This window comes from Schistosoma mansoni, assembly GCF_000237925.1.
Source record: "Schistosoma mansoni, WGS project CABG00000000 data, chromosome 3 unplaced supercontig 0077, strain Puerto Rico, whole genome shotgun sequence".
Classification (NCBI taxonomy): Eukaryota; Metazoa; Platyhelminthes; class Trematoda; order Strigeidida; family Schistosomatidae; genus Schistosoma; species Schistosoma mansoni.
The window spans coordinates 368,441-392,671 of NW_017386007.1; the positions used below are offsets into that span (position 1 = coordinate 368,441).

The 24,231-nt window shown below is 37.9% G+C and overlaps 1 protein-coding gene across 1 annotated transcript; it reads right to left on the minus strand.

Annotated features, from left to right (window-relative positions):
* Positions 1 to 540: 540 nt before the first annotated feature.
* Positions 541 to 20,633, minus strand: Smp_210210 (tubulin tyrosine ligase-related; the record flags this gene model as incomplete). The annotated part of the gene is made up of 7 exons (XM_018791370.1): positions 541 to 957; positions 3,381 to 3,652; positions 9,214 to 9,310; positions 14,312 to 14,542; positions 17,287 to 17,456; positions 18,758 to 18,929; positions 20,376 to 20,633. 7 exons carry the CDS (start codon positions 20,631 to 20,633, stop codon positions 541 to 543), a joined length of 1,617 nt encoding a protein of 538 aa, XP_018645430.1.
* Between the last annotated feature and the right edge of the window lie 3,598 nt (positions 20,634 to 24,231).

Consider the following 24,231-nt stretch of genomic DNA (forward strand, 5'->3'; position numbering starts at 1 on the left):
TAATCGAATGCTATCGATCAAGCTGAAATGTGGCCACTAGTCTAGGTGGCTCGACACTGATACGGGATCGAATCCGTCAGGAAGCACCAGTTCCCTCAAGATTACAGGTATACCTTGCTGACGAGTGCCTAATAGCACGAATCCCGGGTCTAGGGTTTCCTGTTGACCACCTCCAACAACCATTTTATCTTAACATAGTGCACGCAGTGTCGAGTCACCTAGACTAATGACCACATTGCAACTTGATCGATAGCACTCGATCAGCACTAAGAAAGACTTGACACGCATGACATTGATCACCACCCAATGATCAATTAATTGTGACTACATCTCAGTCCTACAGAAGGCCGGTCACGGCCCGAATAGCTCAGTGGTAACGTCTCTAACTGTGAAGCTGAGTGACACGGGATCGAATCCGTCAGGTAGCACCAGTTCCCTCAAGATTACAGGTACACCTTGCTGACGAATGCCAAGTAGCATGAAACCCAGGGGTCCAGGGTTTCCTGTTGACCACCTCTAACCACCATCTTAGCTCAGAAGTTAACATAATATATTAGATATAATTATGGGAAGATAAAAACGACAATTTACGTCACATTTTTTTAATTTTAGCTTACCTAGTTCATGTGGGAGTTCATGACATAGTACAGCTATTGAAGTTGACAGACCACCACGCATATCACTAGCAAATGCAGCACCAATAGCTATACCATCACAAAAATTATGTAATCCATCACCAGCAATGATAGTATAAGCAATTGCACGAACAGAACTTAAATCATGACTATGACCATGATGATGACCATGTGGTTTATCACGATGTGGATGTGTTTGAATTTGTTCACCACCACCACCACCAATATAATCGAATGATGAATTCTTTTTTAAAATTGCATTAGATTTACCAATTTGTGTAGGAGTATTATTAGCATGGTTAGCAAGCTCTAAAGCAGTATTCTAAATCGATAATATAAATGAATCATAGATTGTCACATCAATTGACAAAATTAAACTCAATGGTTAAATACTACTACTATTGTGATGTTTTCTACTTATGTTGACAAAATATAAGTAGTATGTAACACCAATCAGAAATGGAATGCCTGAGAGCAGAAGATAGAGAACATCAAATGGAAGAGAATAGGAATGTCAACAGAGAGTATTTGTGTTAACAATAAGAATGAAGGAACAATGAAGTTTGTAAGAGACAACGGATGGAAGATGTGCAAATGTGATGTATTCAGTGTAGGGTTTTCATATTTTACCAAGACATTTTAATTTTGTATTTAATAATAAATTGGTCTTACCCACCTGAGTTCTCGTTCACTACAGTATATCTTCTGGTAGAACGAGACGTCAATACATTAGAATCCACACACGCAAGCAAAGGTATAAAAGCTCTACAATATCTTATCTAGCAAATTTACTATTTGACGAACAGGCTGTTAGAGTTGACCTGGTCAACAATTTGTATTCTTAAAAATGTTTCTAACCAAAAAACGGGTATACAAATTCAAATCTTCCTAAAAAAAACACTTCATTTAATTTCAGGTAGCCTATCTACTTAACTATCGCTATTTTCCTCTTTTGTAGAAGGAACTCGATGAAATACCTTGTGCTGAGGATTCGATATTAAACCAAAAATATATTGAATAAAGCCATTGACAATAATAATAACTTTATATGCTTTCAAAATATACTGATGTTCTTGTTATTACAGTGAATTACAAACAAAAGCATACAGATCCCGTTGTCGAACCGAGTTCCTTGTTCAGTGTCTCTCCTCACGATATTCACTGTCATTTGATTCTTCCGGATGAAGTTATCGAACGAGCGTATCTATCAGCTTTGCAACTGGACGCAGTAGTGTATGCCCGCCAATGTCATGAGTGTATCTTACTAAAATGGTCAACGTGCTGTGTTTTTAATTGGTACGTTATCCGCTCTTTGCATAGTATTTATCATACATTTTCGTCGATTAACAAAACTGTAAGCTGTAGTACTAGTTAACAAGACGTGAATTTATGTACTCATTTTAGCCACTGCAATTCGAGGAATAGATCTCCAAATCTTTAAAAAATTGTTTTTTTCAAGGACCACTCTAATGCTACTTAACACATGTTGTTGCGTTCGACTCTTTTGGTCAAGAGGTTTTGTACATATCGTTGAAAGGCGTACCAAAGAGGTTCATTGACCCTGTTAATGTTTTCTAATTGAGTAGTTCTGGTCAGAGCTTATGGCTAACTGGTATCGGAATCGATAACTCCACGTGTCGTTCATCAGGGTTGTCTAATTTCCCCATTTTTATTTGACTTTGTTATAGGCTTTTCGCGATAATACTTTCATTGTCTGATTTCATGAGTCTATCTTGAACCAGGGGATCACTTGTTAACTTGGAATACGCGGATGATATAGTTCTGCTTGATGAAGACCCCGACAAAATAGTCTTTTGACAACTTTAACCAACAATCCAGGCATGTTTGGGATGCGATCCTCTCCCTTCAAATGCAGTGTTGCTTCAAGACTAGTCCGCATTAGTGCCTGGATTAATGATAAGGAGTGAAGAAGTCGATCGTATCGACCTCTCCATTTATTTAGTGCTTCTCATCAGTCCTAATGTTCTGGCGTCTGAAAAACCTCAGCACAGATTTAAAAAACCCGATCAAAGTTTGCTAACCTGAGTCACTAGTGGTTTGAGCGAGATATCTGTCTACCAAACAAAAGCGTGTATACCGCTTCGGTTCACCTTCTGACCGTGGAATATGTTCTACGAAAATGAAAGACCTACTTAGGCACGCGTTTTCGAAGCATTGCTTGGGTTCCATGGAACTATCGAGTGAGCAATGCTAAGGTTAGGGATAGGGTCCCAAGTAAAAATGGTAAATCGATAGATGAGGTTGTAAGTATTCATTGGCCAAGGTGGTTAGGACAAACTTTGTATAGCTGGTAACTGCTTACGTTGAATAGCAATACTTGATATTACTATTCACTAAATAGTTCAGCATTTGTTTCCATTTTTATATGTGAAACAAACAATGGTGTGCCAATCTACTTACATCTACCGGTCCACATTGTATCGATATGGTAAAGAGTTTACCAATATAATCTGATAGACTATGATTAAACTATTCACTACAATTAAATTCAACAATCTAGACTTTCACATAACATGTTGATGTTATCGACAGAGCTAAAAGGAAAGATGAAAGAAGTATATGAAGTATGTATAGAAAACTATGATAGATGAGAACAATTCGGAAAACCTCCCGAAAAGGTGTTATGTTATGGAATCCAACAAAAAACTCCCAAAGTTGAGTAAATAATCTTTCACTAGAAATTACTACAACTAAATACTTTGACTAAAGATATCATAATCTCACCTGTTTAGAATTATGTTTCACATCAAGCATATCAACAACGGATCGTCCATTATTTATTACAGATGTCAGTTTATTATCATTATTAATATTCTTATTATTATTGTGCACTGATGACTTTCTCAAATCGGATGGTTTCGTATAATGCCCATCATGAACTACACCACCGCCAAAAGGTTCTTGCTCATTATTTCCTACCGCCTGAACGGTATCTAATGGAGGCAGAGCATTGTTGTTGAACGACCAATGAGGTTGATTTGTACCATCTGAACCATCTAATATTACACAAAAACAAAATCAAAAATCTACATACCACTTATTATAAAACTAATTGCAAAACCGCGGAATATAACCAAATATCACATTAACAGTGTGATAAAACGTACAAAGAAACTACTTCATCAGTTGATAAAAAAGGCAGAATGTAGACAGCAGTGGACTTTTGATGAAAACAACGTCCGGCTGATTCCATGATAGCTAACTACTGACTTATTGTTTTCAAGCCTCACAAAAACCAAAATCTATCATTACAAGATCATAAACATTATTTACAAAAGAAATTGGATTATCAGGTAGTAAGTTCAGTTCACTTTGAACTATTGATCTGTATACTCAGAAAAAATATGACTTATATAGATCTCGAGTTGCGTTAGAGGTGTGAGGTCTGCAGTCACCTGCAGTTGACCACAGTGATAAGACACTTGAAAGATCCGACATGGAAACTGGGCTACATAATACAGCTCGAATGGGTAACCATTACAGACAAGCCTGATCACCACGTCAAGGTAGCGACTATACTCATCACAAATATCCTCCTAAAAGTCACAATTTATTCATCTACATTTTTAGGGATTGATCTCCTTTTCGAAAAATCACTAACATAAATAGAGTGCGCAGATGGTGTGTTCCTGTTTGACGAAAATGCCAACGAAATTCAAAATCTTCTGTACTCCTTGAATAGTGATGCAAACATGTTTGCTTTGAGTTTCTCTATATCTAAACGCAAAACGTTGATTCAAAACTGGTCTGTGTCAGCGCATAGACTGATCATAGAATGAGCGAAGTATTTGAATCCGTTGACCACTTCAGTTACCTGGTAAGCCTCATCAGCTCCAGTGCGCTTACGAAAGCTTGGTTCACTTGCGACAACTTGGGTCAATTATGGTGTGGGTGATACATCCGTCTGTCAGTGAATCAGCATGTATACTGTGCAACAGTCTACTTCACATCAATCTGTGGATGTGAAACATATTCTACAGACCACTTCACTTATCTTGGGAGTCTCATCAGCCCTTGTGGTCTGGTATGTGACGAAATCTCAGCACGGATACAGAAGGCTCGTCTAGCTTTCGCCAACTTGCGTCATTTATGGCGTAGGCGAGATATCCGTCTAGCAACCAAAGGACGGGTTTACTGTGCAGCAGTTCGCTCCGTCCTACTTTATGGCAGTGAAACATGGCCAATAAGAGTAGAGGATATTCGTAGGCTACTAGTGCTCGATCATAGGTGTCTTCGAAGCATTGCTCGTATATCCTGGGACCACCGGGTAAGTAATGCAGTTGTTAGGAAACGAGTACTAGGTAGGGATGGCAAATCGATTGATGAAGTAGTGAAACTTCATCAGTTGAGATGGCTGGGACATGTGTTACGTATGCCCGACCACCGACTGCCCCGACGTGCAATGTTTTATGGTGTAGGAGTAGGTTGGAAGAAAGCTAGGGGTGGCCAGACCAAAACGTGGCACAAATCAATGAAGTCACTGACAAGTGGACTGGGCCATGTTGGTAGGTGTAGACTACCTGGTTGGGATTCGCGTGATGACAGCAACCGATGGTTAGAGACCTTGAATGACATGGCTCAAAATCGTTTGCAATGGCGCAGGTGCATCCACTCTTTGTGTTCCACCAAATTCTAATCTTCTGAATTCCTCATGTCTTTATCTTTTTCTCTTTCCAAATTTATTTCACTGTACTATACTCCTTCAATAATTTCTTCAAACCCTAATCTTTTGGATTTCTGATTATACTCCTGCTACTCCTACCACTATGGGATTTGAATCGACAACTGCATCTCTGTGCTAATGTGGTATGGCAACTCGAACTGATGTACGTACGTACGAAGTTCTACGTTGTGACTTACTTACTTACTTACTACAAGGGTAGAATCAAGTGAACAAGGCTGAGGTTAGACATATGATGTTAGACGAAGATGGCGAATCGGTTTATGGTGTTGTGAATTTTCATCCACTGAGGTAAATGGGACATGTACTACGTATGTCTAACTAGCACCTACCTCGACGCGCAGATTTAGCTGGTGTAGGAGCAGGTTGTAAGGGAGCTAAGGGTGTCATCAATCCATGAAGGCACCAACTGTCAGTCTCAGTCATCTTAGTAGATGTAGACTGATTGATTGGGGTTCGCACAATCATGGTTATCGATAGTTGGATGTATCGGCTCGAATAATAATAACTCAAAACCGGTCACAGTGGCCCAGGTGCATTCGTTCTTTCTCTTCCTCTAGATCACAAGCCCTAGTGGTCCTTCATACATAGACTTTCATTTGTTATCATTATTATTCTCTTTCTCCAAACATATTCTCAATGTTTAATTCTCATTATCATCGCCGTCATGTAATTTATACTCTTTTGCTAATCATCTTGTTCATTTCGTATCGTCATCCCGGTGTGGTATGGCAACTTCGTCTAACAAGCATTTGTATCAAGCTATACTGGATGTATGTTACATACTGAATGATTAAATTAAATGAACTAATTCACCAGATACTTGAGCATGAGTTACACTCTAAGTGTGAAAACTGATAAAACTACCTGGTTTCCCAAAACGGAGTAGATGGAGTGGTGTGTGAACCTAAGAATTAATGCCTGAAAGGCGAACGCCCTAACTTACCACTAAAACATTGCTTCCACGTCCCATACCACAGCTGCAGTTAAACGATCTCGTATTGAGAAATGCATCCGGATTTTATTATTATTCTTTTAAAAATGAAGGTCAAAATAAAAAGTATCTATGTCTGGCATTTAACACTATTCTTCTTCTTCTTCTTCTGAGCAGCAAGGTATCGTACTTATGCCTTGTCACTTTTATGAATTAAAAATACGATATAATTCACTGCACATAATTTGGCAAGTAAGGAATCACATATTATGATTAATCAATATGAGAATTCTAGACAGATGAGGTCAAATATCTTTTTCTTACAGTGTGCGTGACAGAGTGATTGCACAAAATATGTTCTCTTTAACAAATTCATGACACTCGTAATTACTTAAACTATTTGTTAAATAATAAATAGGTTATCAGCTAAACTTGTCACTGAAAGCTCTAAAACATATCAAGTGATTCGGTTACGGCTGGTTGGTATAATAGGAATTCATCTGCCTGATGTGTTCTTGTTCCATTCTAACTATCAGGCAAAGGAAGATGGAAAGACGAACTCTGAACCAATAGGCGTTAAGTATTGATCTCGATCGTTATTTTACTGTTATTGAACTACTGGTCAAGAGAAAATCACTGTCATTGGCTAACAGATGAGTTGATGAGTTGAAAGCAGCAGATACATTTCGTAATTGACGGAAAATATTCACAAGTTACAAGAAGTCTAGTGTCAAATAAAATCCTTGTGAAGTTGATAGTTAGAGAATTAGTAACCTTCCAAAGTGTCTTGAAAGCTAAGGAGAAGACTTTAATGGTGAAATTAACTTCACTGTCAGCATCAATTAGATTTCTCATTAGTCTGTGACAATGTAAACTCTTATGAAAGCGCATGTTCGTAAGAAACTCTAGCTTTTAAAGTGTCGCAAACCACCAAGACCAGAAGACCTAGAACAATTTTTTTCTAAGAATGGTGGTCTAAGCAATGACTAGATTGTTTTAAAGGGTCTTGAAATCTGATAGATCGACGTTCCCATATTTCAAAAGGGGTGTACCTAATTTCTGCAATATTAATCGATGTATTAGTTTATTGATACCGATAATGATACACGGACTGTGCAAAATCCATGATTGATTAACCAGTTTGGAGTGGGCTGGTTTTCCTTCAAATCGCGGATGTATTGTAACAATTTACCAAGCTCTCGAACAAGGTCAAAATTATTGCAGCTCAACAACCATTGTGCTTTTTGACATTAAGATCGCTTTAGAAGCAATTTCTTGAAGAATGGTGTCTTAAAAACTTGAGGTCAAATAAATAAATAGATCAAGAAGAGTAAAAGTTTACAACCACCTATCTATATTACTGCAGTCCAAGAGTGGGGTTAGACAGAGTTGCACAATATTACTATTCCTCTTCACCATTATCTGAACTGTCTTTGTGATGAATTGTCAAAATGGTCAAAATATTCATCTATATCGGTAGTTGCGTGAGCACAAGTAACGTTTGTGGTGACTTGTCAGATGAGATCAATCTATGTATTACGAAAGACAGAGCAGCTTATGATAATCTGGGCCATCTCTAGTACCGTCGTGATGTTAGTCTATCTGTGGTCGGTTTCATAACGTGTCCCTAAGTGCACTTTTGTCTCATGCTTGTCGAAATCAAACCTTCTGAGCTCAGGGTATACAACGATTCTTTGTGTTAAACTATCGTTTGCTCCAAAGGATTGCTTGCATCCACTTCCAACACCTTGTTAATAAAGCCGATGTTCAGTTACATGTGTCCCGGTGCAATGACGATTATCCAGTTGGTGTTATCATCTTGAAAAACCGACGCCGATGGTTTGACCATGTTTTATGAATGTCGTTCCAGCGAACTCAACATTGAACATTATTTCCCGATGCTAGGATAGGGTGAAAATAGCGGCGACGGGGTCAGTTTGTAAACTACTCTATGTTATGAAAGACAGCTTCATAGGAACGGTACCGATCAGTGAACGATCCCTCTCAATGCAATAGTTTACGTTAACAGTGGAAATCCTGATGTAGTTTTCTTTAAAATTCTCCCTATAAGCGGCAAATAAGTCTTTCCTTGTTGTAGTTTTAACTGAACTGTATCCCATCCCATAATATTCTTGTTCATTTACTTACATATTTTACGATAATTTTTTTTCTACTTCCTTACAATATTATTGATTCAGTGGTTGAATTCCTGAGTCGATTTAAACTAGACCACCATGGAAAACGTGGGAGCACTGGACGGCCGTTCCGTCCTAGTATGGGACTTCACACCAATGCGCGTCCACGAGACCTCACCAAAAGGACTTGAACCCAAGACCTTGGGCCTCGCGCGTGAACGCTTAACCACTAAGCAAGCATTCAACGATACTAATGTCTGACTTCAACCAATCCACGATATTGCGCACTGCTGAAGAGTCTCATACTAGGACGAAACAGTAGTCCAGTGCTTCCAGGTTTCCCATGGTGGCCTAAAATTAAATCAACTCATGAATTCAACCACTAAATTACCACAATATCAACAAACCTACATTCTGATACTATTAACTCACTTATGTGGTCCATTTATTGTGTTCGCTAACTACACTAGAATTAATGTGGTTTCCAGTACAGATCATGAAACTGAAACCAGTTGACACAAACCACAGGTGGCTAGGTTCTTATTAAACCATGAATTTAATTCTAATATCCTTAGAAATTCAACTGTTCATGGTTTATACTGGTTTTTAAAAATTCAAATTTCACAATTTCGGTACAACGCTTTACGTATTGTCGTGCATATAACCTCACGAATTCAAAAGAAATCCATTAAGTAAAGATTACTCCATTGAAAGTGTTCATTATATAAGCACATCTTCAAGATTAAAAATAATATACAGGTAAAAAGAGTACTCTTCAAAAACACATGAATAAAATTTATTACGTACTTATTTGCTTTTCATTAAGATAATCTACGCAACGACTATTATCCATGGGTCGTTCAGGCGAGCAATTACACATCTGGCTGTCATTCAATGCAGTACTCTGAAAAAGAAATGTTTGAGGGAATTAAAAAGTCAATGTAAGGGAGATCGTACACGATGACCGACTTATTAAAGACCCAGTACTCACTACATCAAGTGAATAGGTGTCTAGAAATGAATGATAAACGGAAAAATGAGACCGGCATACGTAGAAACTAACTACAGCTTTTTGTATCGTCTAGTAAATTACGGATGATTAGAAGCTAGCCGATCCACAGACGAAAATTAAGAAAGCGCAAATCCACATACAATAACAAATTTGAGAATGAATTAAAACCTTTAGTTCATTCAAGCATTCATTTTGACTCATGTCTAGCATTAATATCCTGACTAAATTGCAAACAGTCAGACAAATCAAACCATAAAAACAGATTTCTACGAACACTCAGATAAGGAAAAGAAACAATCGCTTGCTGACAACTAAATGGTATTAACGCGAAAATCACTATCAAGTCTAAGAAAGCACGAAAGGAAGAAACAAAACCTAGTTTGAAAAGAAAACTACCTCCAAAACCTTTGGATAATTCTCAAAGTCTTAATTGTACATATGGTGGCATCTGTCTCAATCAGGATTTTCCTATTGTTAGTTAAACATTTGGTCATTCCGATCTCTCTAATATTTTAATGGATTTATCGTCTAGATGATGTCATTGTGTCTTTTTTCACTTCAAGCATTTACAAAAAAGAGCCTTGTCTTTCAACATGTGTCTCACACTCCGAAAACATTCCTCCTCCTCGTACATATAAAGTTGTGTTATTTGGATAAGGTTGAGTGTATAACAGATGAATAGCAGTTGCTCTTGTAAGGTTATATTCGTTTGTAATCATCAAGGAATTTGAGATTACTTCTACTAATGTACTTAGGTTTGTATTCAAATATAAAATGATCGAGTCTCGTCTCGTAGTCAATAATTTTTATGTATATTCAGTCTTCGCCAGTTCAAGAATCACAACTCCTTTTGCAAATATACATCCTCTTGTGATGTTTGGTATATTTGAGCTCGTGGCACTAATGGAAGTAGTTTTTGATGTAGTGGCAAACAATCAGATACTCGTATTATGTCGAGGACCATGTGATCGGGCTACTATTCTGAGAGCAGTTGTCCTACTTAGTTCAATTATTTATTAATTTGCCTAGACTTCCTGTATAGGACTGATGACTTTCTGTTAACCAATGACACAGTGATTTTATCTTGACCAGTAGTTCAATAACAGTGAGATAACGACCGAGATCAATACTTAACGCCTATTGGTTCAGGGTTCAGCATTCCATCTTCTTTTGCCTGATAGTTAGAATGGAACAAGAACACATCAGGCAGATGAATTCCTATTATACCAACCAGCCGTAACCGAATCACTTGATATGTTTTAGAGCTTTCAGTGACAAGTTTAGCTGATAACCTATTTATTATTTAACAAATAGTTTAAGTAATTACGAGTGTCATGAATTTGTTAAAGAGAACATATTTTGTGCAATCACTCTGTCACGCACACTGTAAGAAAAAGATATTTGACCTCATCTGTCTAGAATTCTCATATTGATTAATCATAATATGTGATTCCTTACTTGCCAAATTATGTGCAGTGAATTATATCGTATTTTTAATTCATAAAAGTGACAAGGCATAAGTACGATACCTGGAATGCTGCGAAGAGAAGAAGAAGAATAGTGTTAAATGCAGACATAGATACTTTTTTATTTGACCTTCATTTTTAAAAAATTATGATAAAATCCGGGATAGGAGTTTCAGTACAAGATGCTTAACTACAGCTACTGTATGGGACGTGAAAGCAATGTCTTAGTGGTTAGTTAGGGCGGTTCTACTTTCAGCCATTAGTTCTTAGGTTCAAACACAATTCCATCTAGTAGATTTATTTATTTAGTTATTTATTTAAACACATAAATATTGGTACAAGGAAGCACCAGATATATATGCGCCACACAAGTCTCATTTGATTTGTGTGAGGGCTACGATACTGCCCAGGTGCCCAAACCGAAGCAGGTAGTTTTCTTAGGGGGTCACACCCCGAGCTTTTGACCTAAAGGTCTTATCCACAAGGCAGTGGATCATCGTAAGGAGATGTAGTCCGATGGTAGCCTGTGACCAACCATTGGCTCATACGCCGTTTGTTCCCTCAGGATACTGGAGCCCATGTGCACCAGAAAACTGTGTAGTTCCAGAGCTAAAGTGAAATTCAATAATGTCTCACGACTACGGAAACTCAGAGTCCTTCATATTTGAGAATCAAGCATTTCGTTCAAATTGTATCTTTTGGTTTAGCTCACTAGTTGGTTCACTGTGTAATATTAAATAACATAGTAGCTCGAATTGGCACTTGCTATTTCAGTTGTATAGTTAACTAATTTGCATAACACATGCAGCAAACGATCGGTTACATTTATTTATTTATTTAAACACATAAATATTGGTACAAAGAAGTACCAGATACATATGCGCCGCACAAATCTCATTTGATTTGTGTGAGGGCTGTGATATTGCTCAGGTGCCCAGACTGAAGCAGGTGGTTTTCTTAGGGGACCACACTCGGAGCCTTTGACCTAAAGGTCTAACCCACAAGGCAGTGGAGCATCGTGAGAAGATGCAGTCCCATGGTAGCCGGTGACTAACAATTGGTTCATACGCCATTTGTTCCATTAGGGTAGCGGAGCCCATTTGCACCATTGGTTTGGAATGAGGGTTTTCCAACACCCCTATGTGGACTTTCCGTGTCCACCGGTGTGGTTAAAGCGCCGGACATTCGCTTTTCGTCCTCTCATTTTCGTAAACAACACCCCCACCACGAGAACGTAGTAAGTAGGACTTCCCTGGCAGAGGCTATATATTCACTGGTCATGTGAGAGCATTTCGAGAGGGAGAGCGAACTCTCCCCACTCTCGGCCGTACCAAGGCATTTGGGGGCCTAGATCAAACTCCTCATCGGTTACATAACATGGTCAATGTTAAAATACATTTCAGAATTCTCATGCCATTTTAACTTTCATCTAACTATTGAATCCTCAAATTATTGGATTCTATATCGTGCGTAGTAGCCATTAGAATAAAACAATTTGCAACTCATTTATTTGTTTTTTTTTTATAATAATAATCTTATATACTATTGCTGAGCCTATGAATCAATAGGGTATATTTATATATAAATATTCTGTACAATTAAATTTATTCAATAAGACTGGGTGTTTTGTCACGTATTCTAATGAATATATATATAAAGGATTTGTATTAAAGGATATGAATAAATTAGTCGAATAAACAAAATTACTTTAGATAAATTAACAATCAATCATTTCCAGAAGGGAGGTTTTGTAGAGATTTTAGTAATCTTATATAATTGAAATCATGAGTCAAATGAAGCTAGACCACCATGGAAAACCTGGAAGCACTGCTTGACGGCCGTTTTGTCATCTGGTAGGACTCCTCATCAGTGCACATCCACGGTCAATCATTACCACAAAAAAACAAGAATAGGAATATTGTTCTTAAAAATTTAGCATGATGTGATGCAGAAATAATAATCTGTTGAATTGACACAAACGCTTAACAATGAATTCAGTGACTGAACTGATATTTAAACCTCATTAACCATTATGTTTCAAATCACGAATAACATAGTGGCCCCGAATGCTCTGGTATGGCCGAGAATGAGGAGAGTCCGCCCTCCCTCTCCAAATGCCCTCACATGGCCACGCGTATATAGCCTCTGCCAGGGAAGTCTTACCCACTGCCTTCTCGTAGCGAGGGTGTTGTTCACGAAAGTGAGAGGATGAAAAGCGAATGTCTGGCTCTTTAACTGGGTTGGTGGACACGGAAAGTTCACCTAGGGAAGTTGGAAAACCCTAGTTCCAAATCAATGGTGCACATGGGCTCCAGTATACTGAGGGAACAAATGGTGTATGAACCTATTGTTGGTCACCAGCTACCATAGGACTGCATCTCCTTACGGTGTTCCACTGCCTTGTGGGTTAGACCTTTAGGTCGAAGGCTCCGGGTGTGGGCCCCTAAGAAAACTACCTGCTTCAGTTTGAGCACCTGGGCAGTATCACAGCCCTCACGCAAATCGAATGAGTTTTGTCCGGCGCATATGTATCTAGTGCTTTCTTGTACCAATATTTATGTGTTTAAATAAAATTAAATAATATATAGAATATGAGTTCGACAACAATAAATATACAACGAGAACTAATCAGAACAGCCTAAAATGATTATATCGGTTTTTTTTATTGATGCATAACTTCATCATGAACTATTGAAATACAGAAGTGAAATAATTTGAAAACGTTATTCATTTTTACTATGCAGTATTTGCTTGTGCACAAAAAATAACAACTTTCAACATAAAGCAAAATATTTTATAGAGTTGAAATCATGAGTCAATTGAAGCTAGACCACCATGGAAAACCTGGAAGCACTGCTTTAAGGCCGTTTCGTCCTACATTGGGACTCCTCAGTAGTGCGCTGCCACGATCCCGCCTCGCGAGCGAGATTCGAACCCAGGGCCTACCAGCCCCGCGCCAGAGCATTTAACCGATAGACCACTGAGCCGGCCTGCATTCAACGGTGTTAATGTCTAACTTCAACCAATCCACGAAATTCAGCAACCATTCACCAATGTCATCAGTGAATTGATATCTCCCAACAGACCTGGTTGAACTCCACTGGTTACTGCTTCTCACTAGAACTCCAGGAAATATCTCTTGGTAGTCTAGCTTCAATTGACCCATGATTTCCACTATAAAATTGCCTGTCTCTTTATTCTCTACTTATTAAACAATCATATTCCACATGAATGAAAATTAAATTTAACAGTTAGTAATATTGATTTAGTATTTTTTTGGAATTTCATCATTCTGAAAACGAAGTGTAAAACTTCGGTTACTATTTGAAAAATAAATTAAGTTCATTTTTAAAGCAGCTTTGTCATACATAAAGTCTAAAACTAACCCAAGTTAAAATAAGAAAACCAGGTAAATGAATAAACTTACTCGTTGACGTTCTAACTTTCGTCTAGACATTTTATTTTGACATATGATAGTGAGTCGTTCAGTTAAGAAAAAGATATAAATGCCTAGTAGAGCAATGAGCGCTTCCAAAATCATTTTTCGGTGTGAGCTAAGTTTTGATGACATAGATTCATGATGATGTTCGTCAATATGTTCATGATCAATAGTTTCTTGATTATGGTTGTGATGGAAATGTCCAGCATCAGAAAAAGCCTGAAAAAAAAGGAAAATTATAATTTGAATAGATATACGTCGTCTAATGTGAAAAAACAAACGATAACCTGTCGATACAACAGTATTACCTGGTTTCCACAGAAATTAATTACTATCTAGTTAGTATTTCAAGAGATGTAAACTATTCACCAGCTGATCATTAACTCAAAAACATAAAATCAACCTATCAATAAACCTCATGAACTACAAGCACATCCGGAATTGTTTATTAAGTGATCAATAACATCGAAATGCTTTAAATAATAGTGAATCTATTTTACGAAATCAAAGGATACAACCGACTGACAACTGTTTCCATATATGAAAACGTAGTGAGAAAAACTAAGAGCACCCAAAGTCGAATGATTAGTAATCAAAGAGGCTAAACAATGGACCACTAAAAATGCCTATACTTCACAATAAAAGGCCACTACATACCCAATAAACCTAGTTTACTAGAAGACTGGGTCAAATTTATAACCCTCAATTTGAAACTTTAAACTTTGTTTTGGCGTGTATATCTGCTAGTGATGAACGGACAGAAATACACATACATAGAGACTCCTTTTTGGTTTCTAGGCTTGTTGTTGACATACAAGTATTTAACGCTTTAATAAAAATGCCAATTACACTTATTATTAAAATGAGCCTTGAATATCTCTGTCTGCATCAGAGCTCAACACGTGCTGTGACTAAATTACCTTAATACATTTATTTTCTTGTTCGTAACTTTGGATTCTCTTCACAAATATTGAGTGCGGACTTTAAAAAACTACATAGATTTAAACCATAACTTTACAACGTATTTAGCCACCAAGTTGGTCCTTGTACCAATCGAACTGCTCATTGCGACAGACAAATATGGACAAATTCCCACTTTATGTTACATATAATTATCTGTCACTTTACATGTGGAAAAGCTCATAAACTGGGAAAATAATCAAAGAGTTATTATCCATATCTCAGAGTTTTCCAAAAAAGATTAAACTAAACGTGCATATCTTTACGAGTGTGATTACAGCTGATACCTTGACGTAGTGGTCGGGCTTGCCTATCGTGATCAACCAATCGACCTATACTGGCTGGAACAATCGTTCCTCAAGATCCTACCATGCCAGACAGGTCGGTTGAAGAGCAGTAAGACTAAAAGCAGCAAACCCAAGGTCCGAAGGTGAAGTCGTACTGCTGACTGTACAGAGGTGTGGCAGCACTAAAGTGTTTCCTTCAGACAACCAGTATAACAGCAATGCTGTCTTCCCACAAAGAGGGGTGGGGTTAGATAAGGTCGACCCTAAAAATGGACACCTCGCCTTACCCCACGGATTTCCGTCTCCGGCGGTAAGGTCCCAACAAGTACGGAGCTAACACAAAAACTACCCACAAATAGGTCGTGTGTGACTGACCTCAAGCAGTTGTCCCTTGGGCACTGCGGTCGCGCTCACAGGTCATTAAGACCACTTCTAACCCAATTTCCTTTTCAGGGTACCTCTAGAAGAACCCTGCCACGGTGTGGGTAACCGGGAAGTGATAACTGTCCTCATACCTCTAACAGCACACAAGTGGTTACTCGTCATTCATTTGATAGTGGATGTGATGGTATCTCATAATTCTTTAAGATAGTCGGTAAACCAGACTTGAATTTTATTGTCTTGTTAAAGCTGTTGTTATAAAAAGATTTAATTCAAATTTATGCATCCAAACACATAGTTACCAGTGTTATGTTATCTTGTTGATCTTATTTGAGTGAACCTTTACGTAATATTTTTTCAAGGCCTAAATCACAATTCCTTACTTCTCATTTAAGCTGTACTCAGCTAGTCAATTTGCTTAAGAAATGCATAAACTATGACGTAAACTTCGATTTCTAAAAACCTTGTTTCTGTGTTATTCTTAGTGTCCTCTTCTAAAATACTCACGCCTTTAACATACAAATACACAAATCTTTGAACAATCATTCTGACAAAGTATGAATGATATTATTTCTCATTTGTAAGCAGACAGAGAAAATCTATGAAATGAATGTTATGTCACGCTACAATCGTTCTCTTTGATTCATTGAAACAATTGAAGTTATTCGTCATGCATTCTACTGATATTCTGAAAAGTATACTGGAAAACAATTAGAGAACGAGGAACGTTTAAAACTGTATTATTTTATACGTTTTCTAGGTGACGTGAGATAGGATGCTAATCAATGGATGAACGCGATGATATAATGTGGCTGAATGATGGCTACTCACGAGACCATCCTCGAATGATTACAGATCAAATACAAGACCACTAGCCGGATGAATGGTTCTTTATGTAATAAATAACACGCTTACATACGAAACATGGACAAAAAATAAACGTGGTAAAATATCATAGGTGATCGGAAAAAAATTAGCTTGTAGCTCACTCATTCTCCAACCAGTTAAGACTTGGCTGTCAAGCCCATTCTTTGAGCATCGTATCAAACTGACAGTCTTATAACCAAGTCTTAAATGTTAGTAATTAAAAATAAATCATAGGGAGCTGAGTCTGTGTGCCCGAATGCTACAGTTGATAAATAGTGATATAACCAAAGGCGCAGGACGAGACAAATATCGTGTCAACGTAAATGAAAACTTCAGTCGAAGTGTACATAAACTCACTTACAAAGACATAAATACAACATATCGTAAGAGTTAAGAAGCTCAAAATACGTAAACGCTTTACCAAACAAAACTGTTGAAATTTTTTGCTAATATACTAAACACGCTTACATGAGGTATTAAGTGAAGAAAGGCGTCTCCAGCAAGTGACCCAACTGCAAGCGCTATAAGGAATTGAGTCACAACATTGTAAAAACTTCGAGACATTAGAGGTACCAAACATACAACAATAAGTCCTGAGAAGCTCACCAAAAGCACAGCACCGATTGCAGCAAGAAAGGCTGAAAAATAAAGTGATTAAAAACTGAGCCAAAGAACTCACGTACATACGAAGTAAACAAATTCTCACATTTACGATACAAAGCATTAATGTGTGATATGTTGAAAAACAAATCACTCTAAAGTCCTGATATGCTTAAGCATATTGAACTCGTAAGCAAGTTAGTTACTACACACAAACGAATTCAATATAAACAACATAGAAGACTTTAGGGAAAACAAGAAACAGCCATATTTTCTGTCCTTAAAGGTCTATTACTGTAGTCCAGAGGTTTAAAGGATTCAGTTTCTAATTGTAATATCAAAATACGCACATAAACGAATAAGCAGAAAACAACTAAAGCCTGAATTTGTTCCTCAGTTTCAAGATATTTAGGACGGATAGCACGGAACTTATCGACATATATTCTAAAATTACAGTCAACGTATGACATGCCACAAATGTATCTGTCCTCGCTAAAAACCCAACAATCGGAGCGAGAGGAAATCATCGTAGTTAAGTAAAAGGTACGTAATATGAGATTTAACGGGAAGCTAAACCATGAGAAATATAGTCGAAACAGAAGGGGAATTCAAGAAATAAAGGTATGAAAAGGTACCAAACTCAAGATGAAGAGAAAGACAGAGAATGTATATAAATTAGTCACTAGAATGTATTTTGTTTTATCAAATAACGTTTCCAGCCGTACGTTACGGCTAATGAGTGAGCCCAAACTAAAACGCTTACATATACTAACAGTTTAGAGCAGTTAATAACTTTAGGGAGTGATACCATATCTTCAATCGCATGTTGTTAACGGCTGTCTAACCTGCTCCTACGCCAGTCAGAAATGGAATGAACATGCGTAACATGTCTCAACCACCTAAGTCGATAAAGGTCTGCAGCCTCAACAGTCGAATTGGCATTATTAACTGATACTCCACAACGAATCCCATGATACGGTACTACGTTATGTGACTAATATTTAGAAGGTACCTATGATAAGATACTTTTAGTATACACATAGATTCTACGTTTATAGGCAACTTGACGGTTATAAATACAAAGCACACTTCTACACAGTATACTTGTTGTTTGGTTGGTAGACTTAAGTTGACAAAAACTGGAATTTTCAATTATATGGCACGATATCAAAACAAAGGTTACAATCTGTATAAATTTTAATTTATAAATACTAATCTCGTGACTGAAGATATATTAATTCGTAAGGAATATGCCTAAACGAGAAAAAAAAGGAGAGTGAAAAGAACGAGAGGATTTGAAATTGTGGTGAAAATTTGTTTTGAATTAAGGTCGACTTACCTCTCCAACTGAACTCGTGCGTTGAAGGAGCTACTTCGTGTACATGATTGTGCTTACAAACTCCAGTTTTTAACTCATAAACGATAGTCGGCAACAACGCATGAAAATCCGTTTGGTTTATATGTGAGTGATTGGGATAAAATAAGTCGAACATTTCACTTGCCGTAAAACACTAAATAGCATAGATGTAAAGATAACATTTTACTGACAGTAGGTAAAAACTATTAAACATTTTTTTTAAATTAGAATAATCGTGGAACACCATAGTTTCGCTGAAAACTAAGTTTATGGAAGTGAACAGCTTAAGATGTATTAAGTCATAAGATAATATCCTACAGACTAGCTAAATCCACATTATCTAGAGTACAATAAAGCCTATTTAAACACGGCTTAATGATTGAGGAAAACTAACACACTACCGAGTGACATATCGTATATAATTAAACCTGAAATAAATAAGGAGAACCATAAACGTCCCGATCACGCGTACATATTCAAATAGGAAAACTAAGACATCGAAACATAACTAAACCCAGAAAGACTTATCATATGCTAGTAGACTGGGTGTGATAGTGCAAAACATATGGCTTTCATTTGGGACTGAAAAAGGATTTTAAAAATCTCTGAATGCTACGATACACACAGTGAGCGATGGATAAGAAATCCATTGGAACAAAAGTGGTCCGAAAACAAAGCTAACCTTTCCATTGTTAGTCTCTATAGCAGTAAACAATCTTGATTGAAACAAGAGCCAATAAGACTGGATTCACTTTACACTATAAACAGCCATATCTTACACATGGTTTAAGCGCAAGTAATTCTTTTCGGAAATTACAAATACAACTCACTGAAACGAAATGTTTTCATTATACAGGAAAGTGAAAACTTCTACACAGAGTGGTACTACATCGCTTGTAAAGTCTACTACCTGATCTACATAACGATAGTCCGAAGATCCTGCACACGAGAGAACCACACATATAATTAAAAAGCGAGTGTATTTAGATGTGGCACAATGTAAAATTACAAGCATGAAGAAAGGGAAACATCCAAAGAATGCACTGCGTCAACAAACAAAGATAGGAGAAATAACGACGAATGGTAGGAAAGTAACGTGCAAAATATTGGGATAACGACAAAAATAATACGTAAAGTGAAGTTGTACGCAGAAAAACAGTTGATACATTGAAGTACAGTGATTTAAAACATCCTTAAACAACCATAGTGGGCAAAACCTAATACATACTTTATGATATTATTTTACATCTAAGCCACTGTTAACAAGGTGAAATTTTCTACCACTCTGATAACCTTGATTAACTTATGGTGTCTGGAAGTCAAAATGTTTTCCCGAGTGTATTGAACAATATGTGATTGCCATAAGCAAAAAGAAAAATTAGCAAAAAGCAGCCGCATCATTTCCAAATGCATGCATTCAAATAATCCCTGTGTTAATTAGAAAAACAGTGGTTTGTGATTATTGTAATTAGCGATATTCAAGTGTCGTTCCGAGCAAAACCTCTGGTAGTTCTTCAAAAAATGTATTAACCAGAATCGAGCTGACATACTGGAAGGTTAGGCCCAGTGATATTAGATCGTGATATCACCGATGACTTACCTTGTTTTCTTTGTGATCGTCCTTATGAGGAGATTCTTCGTACAGATGCAAGAGCCTCAGGAAATTTGCGAGCATTTCTTTGTCCATATACTTGCTATCATTTGTAATTGATGCAAACAGCACACTTGATTGTTTATTTAACGTAGCATCACTATCGTGACAGTGCACACACGGAATACGATACTCAAATAGAGTGTATATAGCTAAGCATATGCAAAGGTTTTGGTGAATACGGCGGCAAAATCCCACACCACACATCAATACTAGGCACAAATTAGAAACGGACTTTGGCTGGTAATTGTAGAGTAGGAACCCAGAAAGTTAACTCGTAACACGGAAACAGTACAACCTATGCGCCAGAGCTTATCCCACAATTTGATTGTACTACTTGAACATTAGATACACTAAACAAAATTAGGGCCAATATCATGTGATTTTATGACAAGCTTATATAAACCGATAAGTTTCTCTACGATTTTTTCTTGTTGTCTCGGTACTGTTCCGTACCACTGATAATGCCCGACTGACGGTAGTCTAACCACTCGACTGCGCTAGCTCTAGACGGTTTGGCAGTTATTTGTAGGTTGGTTTATTTTATAATGTAAGTGGATGGATTTATCTCAGGAAAATGGGGTTCCTAGAACCGGAAGGCATTGCAATATCAGACAAGATGTCGGTTGTTTGCAACATAAAAAGTAATATAGCGGGGACTCAGATGCTGAAGAACCCGATGTAGGCGTTTGTTTCAGGAAATAAACAAAGTTAAGTAACTGGTAATCCAGACACTATGGAAAGACCGAATTCCAAGGACAGAAGTAAGGCAGAGGCAAAAACAGGCCAGAAATGAATAAGTTAGCAACATGTAATGGTTACAGTTGATGAGTTGCAATGCATATGCCTGGCCCAGAAAGTCCGAGGGGGATATGGTGATCCATGGGTCAGTATTTGTTTGTCAAACCTTCTCTTAGGCTATATACTGATTGGTCTGTGGTTACTTCAGCTAGGGTAACATTTCAGATAGAGTAGACGAGTGGCTAAAAAAGTGGGGGCGTATCTCGGTTTGTGCTCTTTGATGTGAAATTTCCTGGAGGTTCCGTTGAGGAGGGTGTCCTGGTCAGAGACTTGACGAACTTAGTGTGTTGTATATCACTGTCAGATCACTTGTCCTTCCATAGGTCAACGCGAGTAGTCTCAGATGTTTTATATTCTTAAGTTTTTCGCCCTAGTCCCATCATCCAATCCTTTACCAACCTCTGTTATTGATTTTCGTGATTTACGACTCTTTAAAAGACAAAGGGCCCAATGATATTGTGGACTTTGAAGTGGACCTCCATATCGTTGCACTGTCCGCATAACTTAGTGCCTCCGAACTCATATAATCTTAAATGTCATCAATGATGATTAAGAAAAAGAGTGGGTACGACATATACTCGTTTGAATCTCCTGATATTGAAACCCACCAGGTTTTGTGCACTCAGTATACCTTGATACTAAACATCTTGTTCCCTAGGCAGTGTGGCTCAGAAACGTATCTCAGCAACCTGAGCTGTGAAGAATACATGGGACACAGTATCAAACACTTTCGAGAAGCCAACGAATATTAAACGGTCTAGTATCGTTTAGTCCTAACAGTTTGTACAGCTTCTACATGCTATGAGAAGACAGGACGCACAAGACCTGGCCTTCCCAAATCCGAACTGAATTCACTGAAGATGTTACGTTTTCCCACATATTCCCTCATTTGGTAATCGGCTAGTTCTTCTGTAGTGAACAGAACACTGGTTGGGACAATCGAATGTGTTTAAGCAAAAATTACAGTCTATCTCAGTAAATTCTGATAACCATACAATGAACAGTTAATTCGCAAATTAACAACCAATTGTCTCAATCTTCACTGTTTCTTCTCTAATTCCATTGTTCATGTATTTTCCTACCGATTGCGCCCCATTTCATTTCTTCCCCATCGGTCTTCTGCCAAATACATTCTCTGTCTGACCAACACCAAATACTACTTATATGGATATAAGTAGACCACACCACACTTCCACTAGCTTTGATATTATGGACGACTAGAGAAAGGGTAGTCTGTTTCCATTATTTTGAGAGCTACCGTGAGGTGTGGGAGCACCAGAGTTTTCGTTCTTTATTGTCCAACTTTTATGAGGTTTCCTTTAGGCGAGTGACAGTGATATTCTCAGTGTCTATATCGAGGTTCCTTGGCGTACCTAGTAACCGGTTTATCCACTCAGATTACCTGATATCTTCACAGATCCCAGTGAGAATAAACAAAAAACTAGGATTCTTCAGAAGAACAAACCCTGAAACAGCTGAATGCTGGCTCATAACACCAATAATTACAACTATCTTCTTACAGTCAAATTACTAGTCTAAATCACAACCCTAACATACTGTCCTAAGTAGCTCATCCCACAAGAAAATCGTCATCAAGTACTTTCGAAGTACAAAATTTGATGAAACAAGCTGACCTCAGCAGCGTTTTAAAACCATACTGTCAGTTCAATCTACGGACGGTGTGGCATCAGTTAGTCTCAGTCGAATCTCCTTATGACGCTGTGCACTGAAAGGATAAATTCTGTTAAAATTAACAATGAAAATCAGAAAGATCGACAGGCTTGAGATAGTTCTTTATAAGACTTCTGACATTGAAATCCCTCAGCTCTGTATATCCCAAACAATGAAACCCATTTTCGTGACCTTCACTATGGAAAGTGATCGTCGTTCTGTGTTGAAAACTTACACGATGTCGAGGGATATAAAATGGACCAGTATCGTCCGGTCCCAGCATGTTACTCAGATGCTCCATTCTATGGGGAGATTGGACGCGCAGGACTTTTCGTCCATGCGACTAATTGGGGCTTCGTGAAGGACGTTGTTTCAGTCCATACATTCCTTCATTCAACCACTAGCCAGTTTCTTCATTACTTTCAATAGCATTGACAGTCATGTGACTGCTTTGCAGCAGGCTGGTACTTTCAAACCTCTTTCGAAGGTCAGAGAGATATTAAACTGTTTCTGTTGTAACACTATGACTTCCTCGTGTGAATGAATGGGACATTAATTTGCCTTAGACGAACTTCTACTGTAGATACCCTCCCAACATCTGATCTACAAGACCTCAACGCAACTGAGATCTAGAACACGTGACTAGCTTAATTAAAACGTAAGTATTTTTTCCGCACTAAAACCGACAATAATCACAATAGTTATAAGGGTCAGCAAATATATAACTCATCTAGTGCCTGTCAGACTATCACCTGTTCTGACTTATCAAACAATCAATCATTATTATATCACCCACACAACAGTTTCTATTATTTCAGACGTTACTGTGACTCTAGCGAGTGCATGAACTGTTCTCATACTGGTGTTCTGATTGCTTTCGTGTACTGTTTCGGTATTACAGAGAGGATGTTGTCACATCCTAATATATCTAACGTCATCTCTTAATGACAGGTAGGAGCTGTGATCAGAATCCTTAAGGTAACTGATAATTTGTGCTAGACTCTCCTTTACACCCATATCAAGCGTCCTGTGCCTTACTTAGACCAGGATCTTCACTTTTCAGGTGCTCTCTCCAATTGAGATGCGTTGATTATGACATATTCCCGAATAGTATCCTTCCTCGCCTCCCACTGGTCGTCCAGAATCAGACTCCAACACTAGTAGCTATGAAGCGGCTGGGTGTACTCCCTCATGTTCGCTTAGTCTGTCTGGGTGTAGTGAATGTAGGGAGCATTCTCGTTTGTCCGGAGTACCTCATTTGCGATGTCGTGGATTGTGACTTCGTCATAGGACTACCACCAGTCAGTTCCTTGATGTGGACATCGTCAACTAG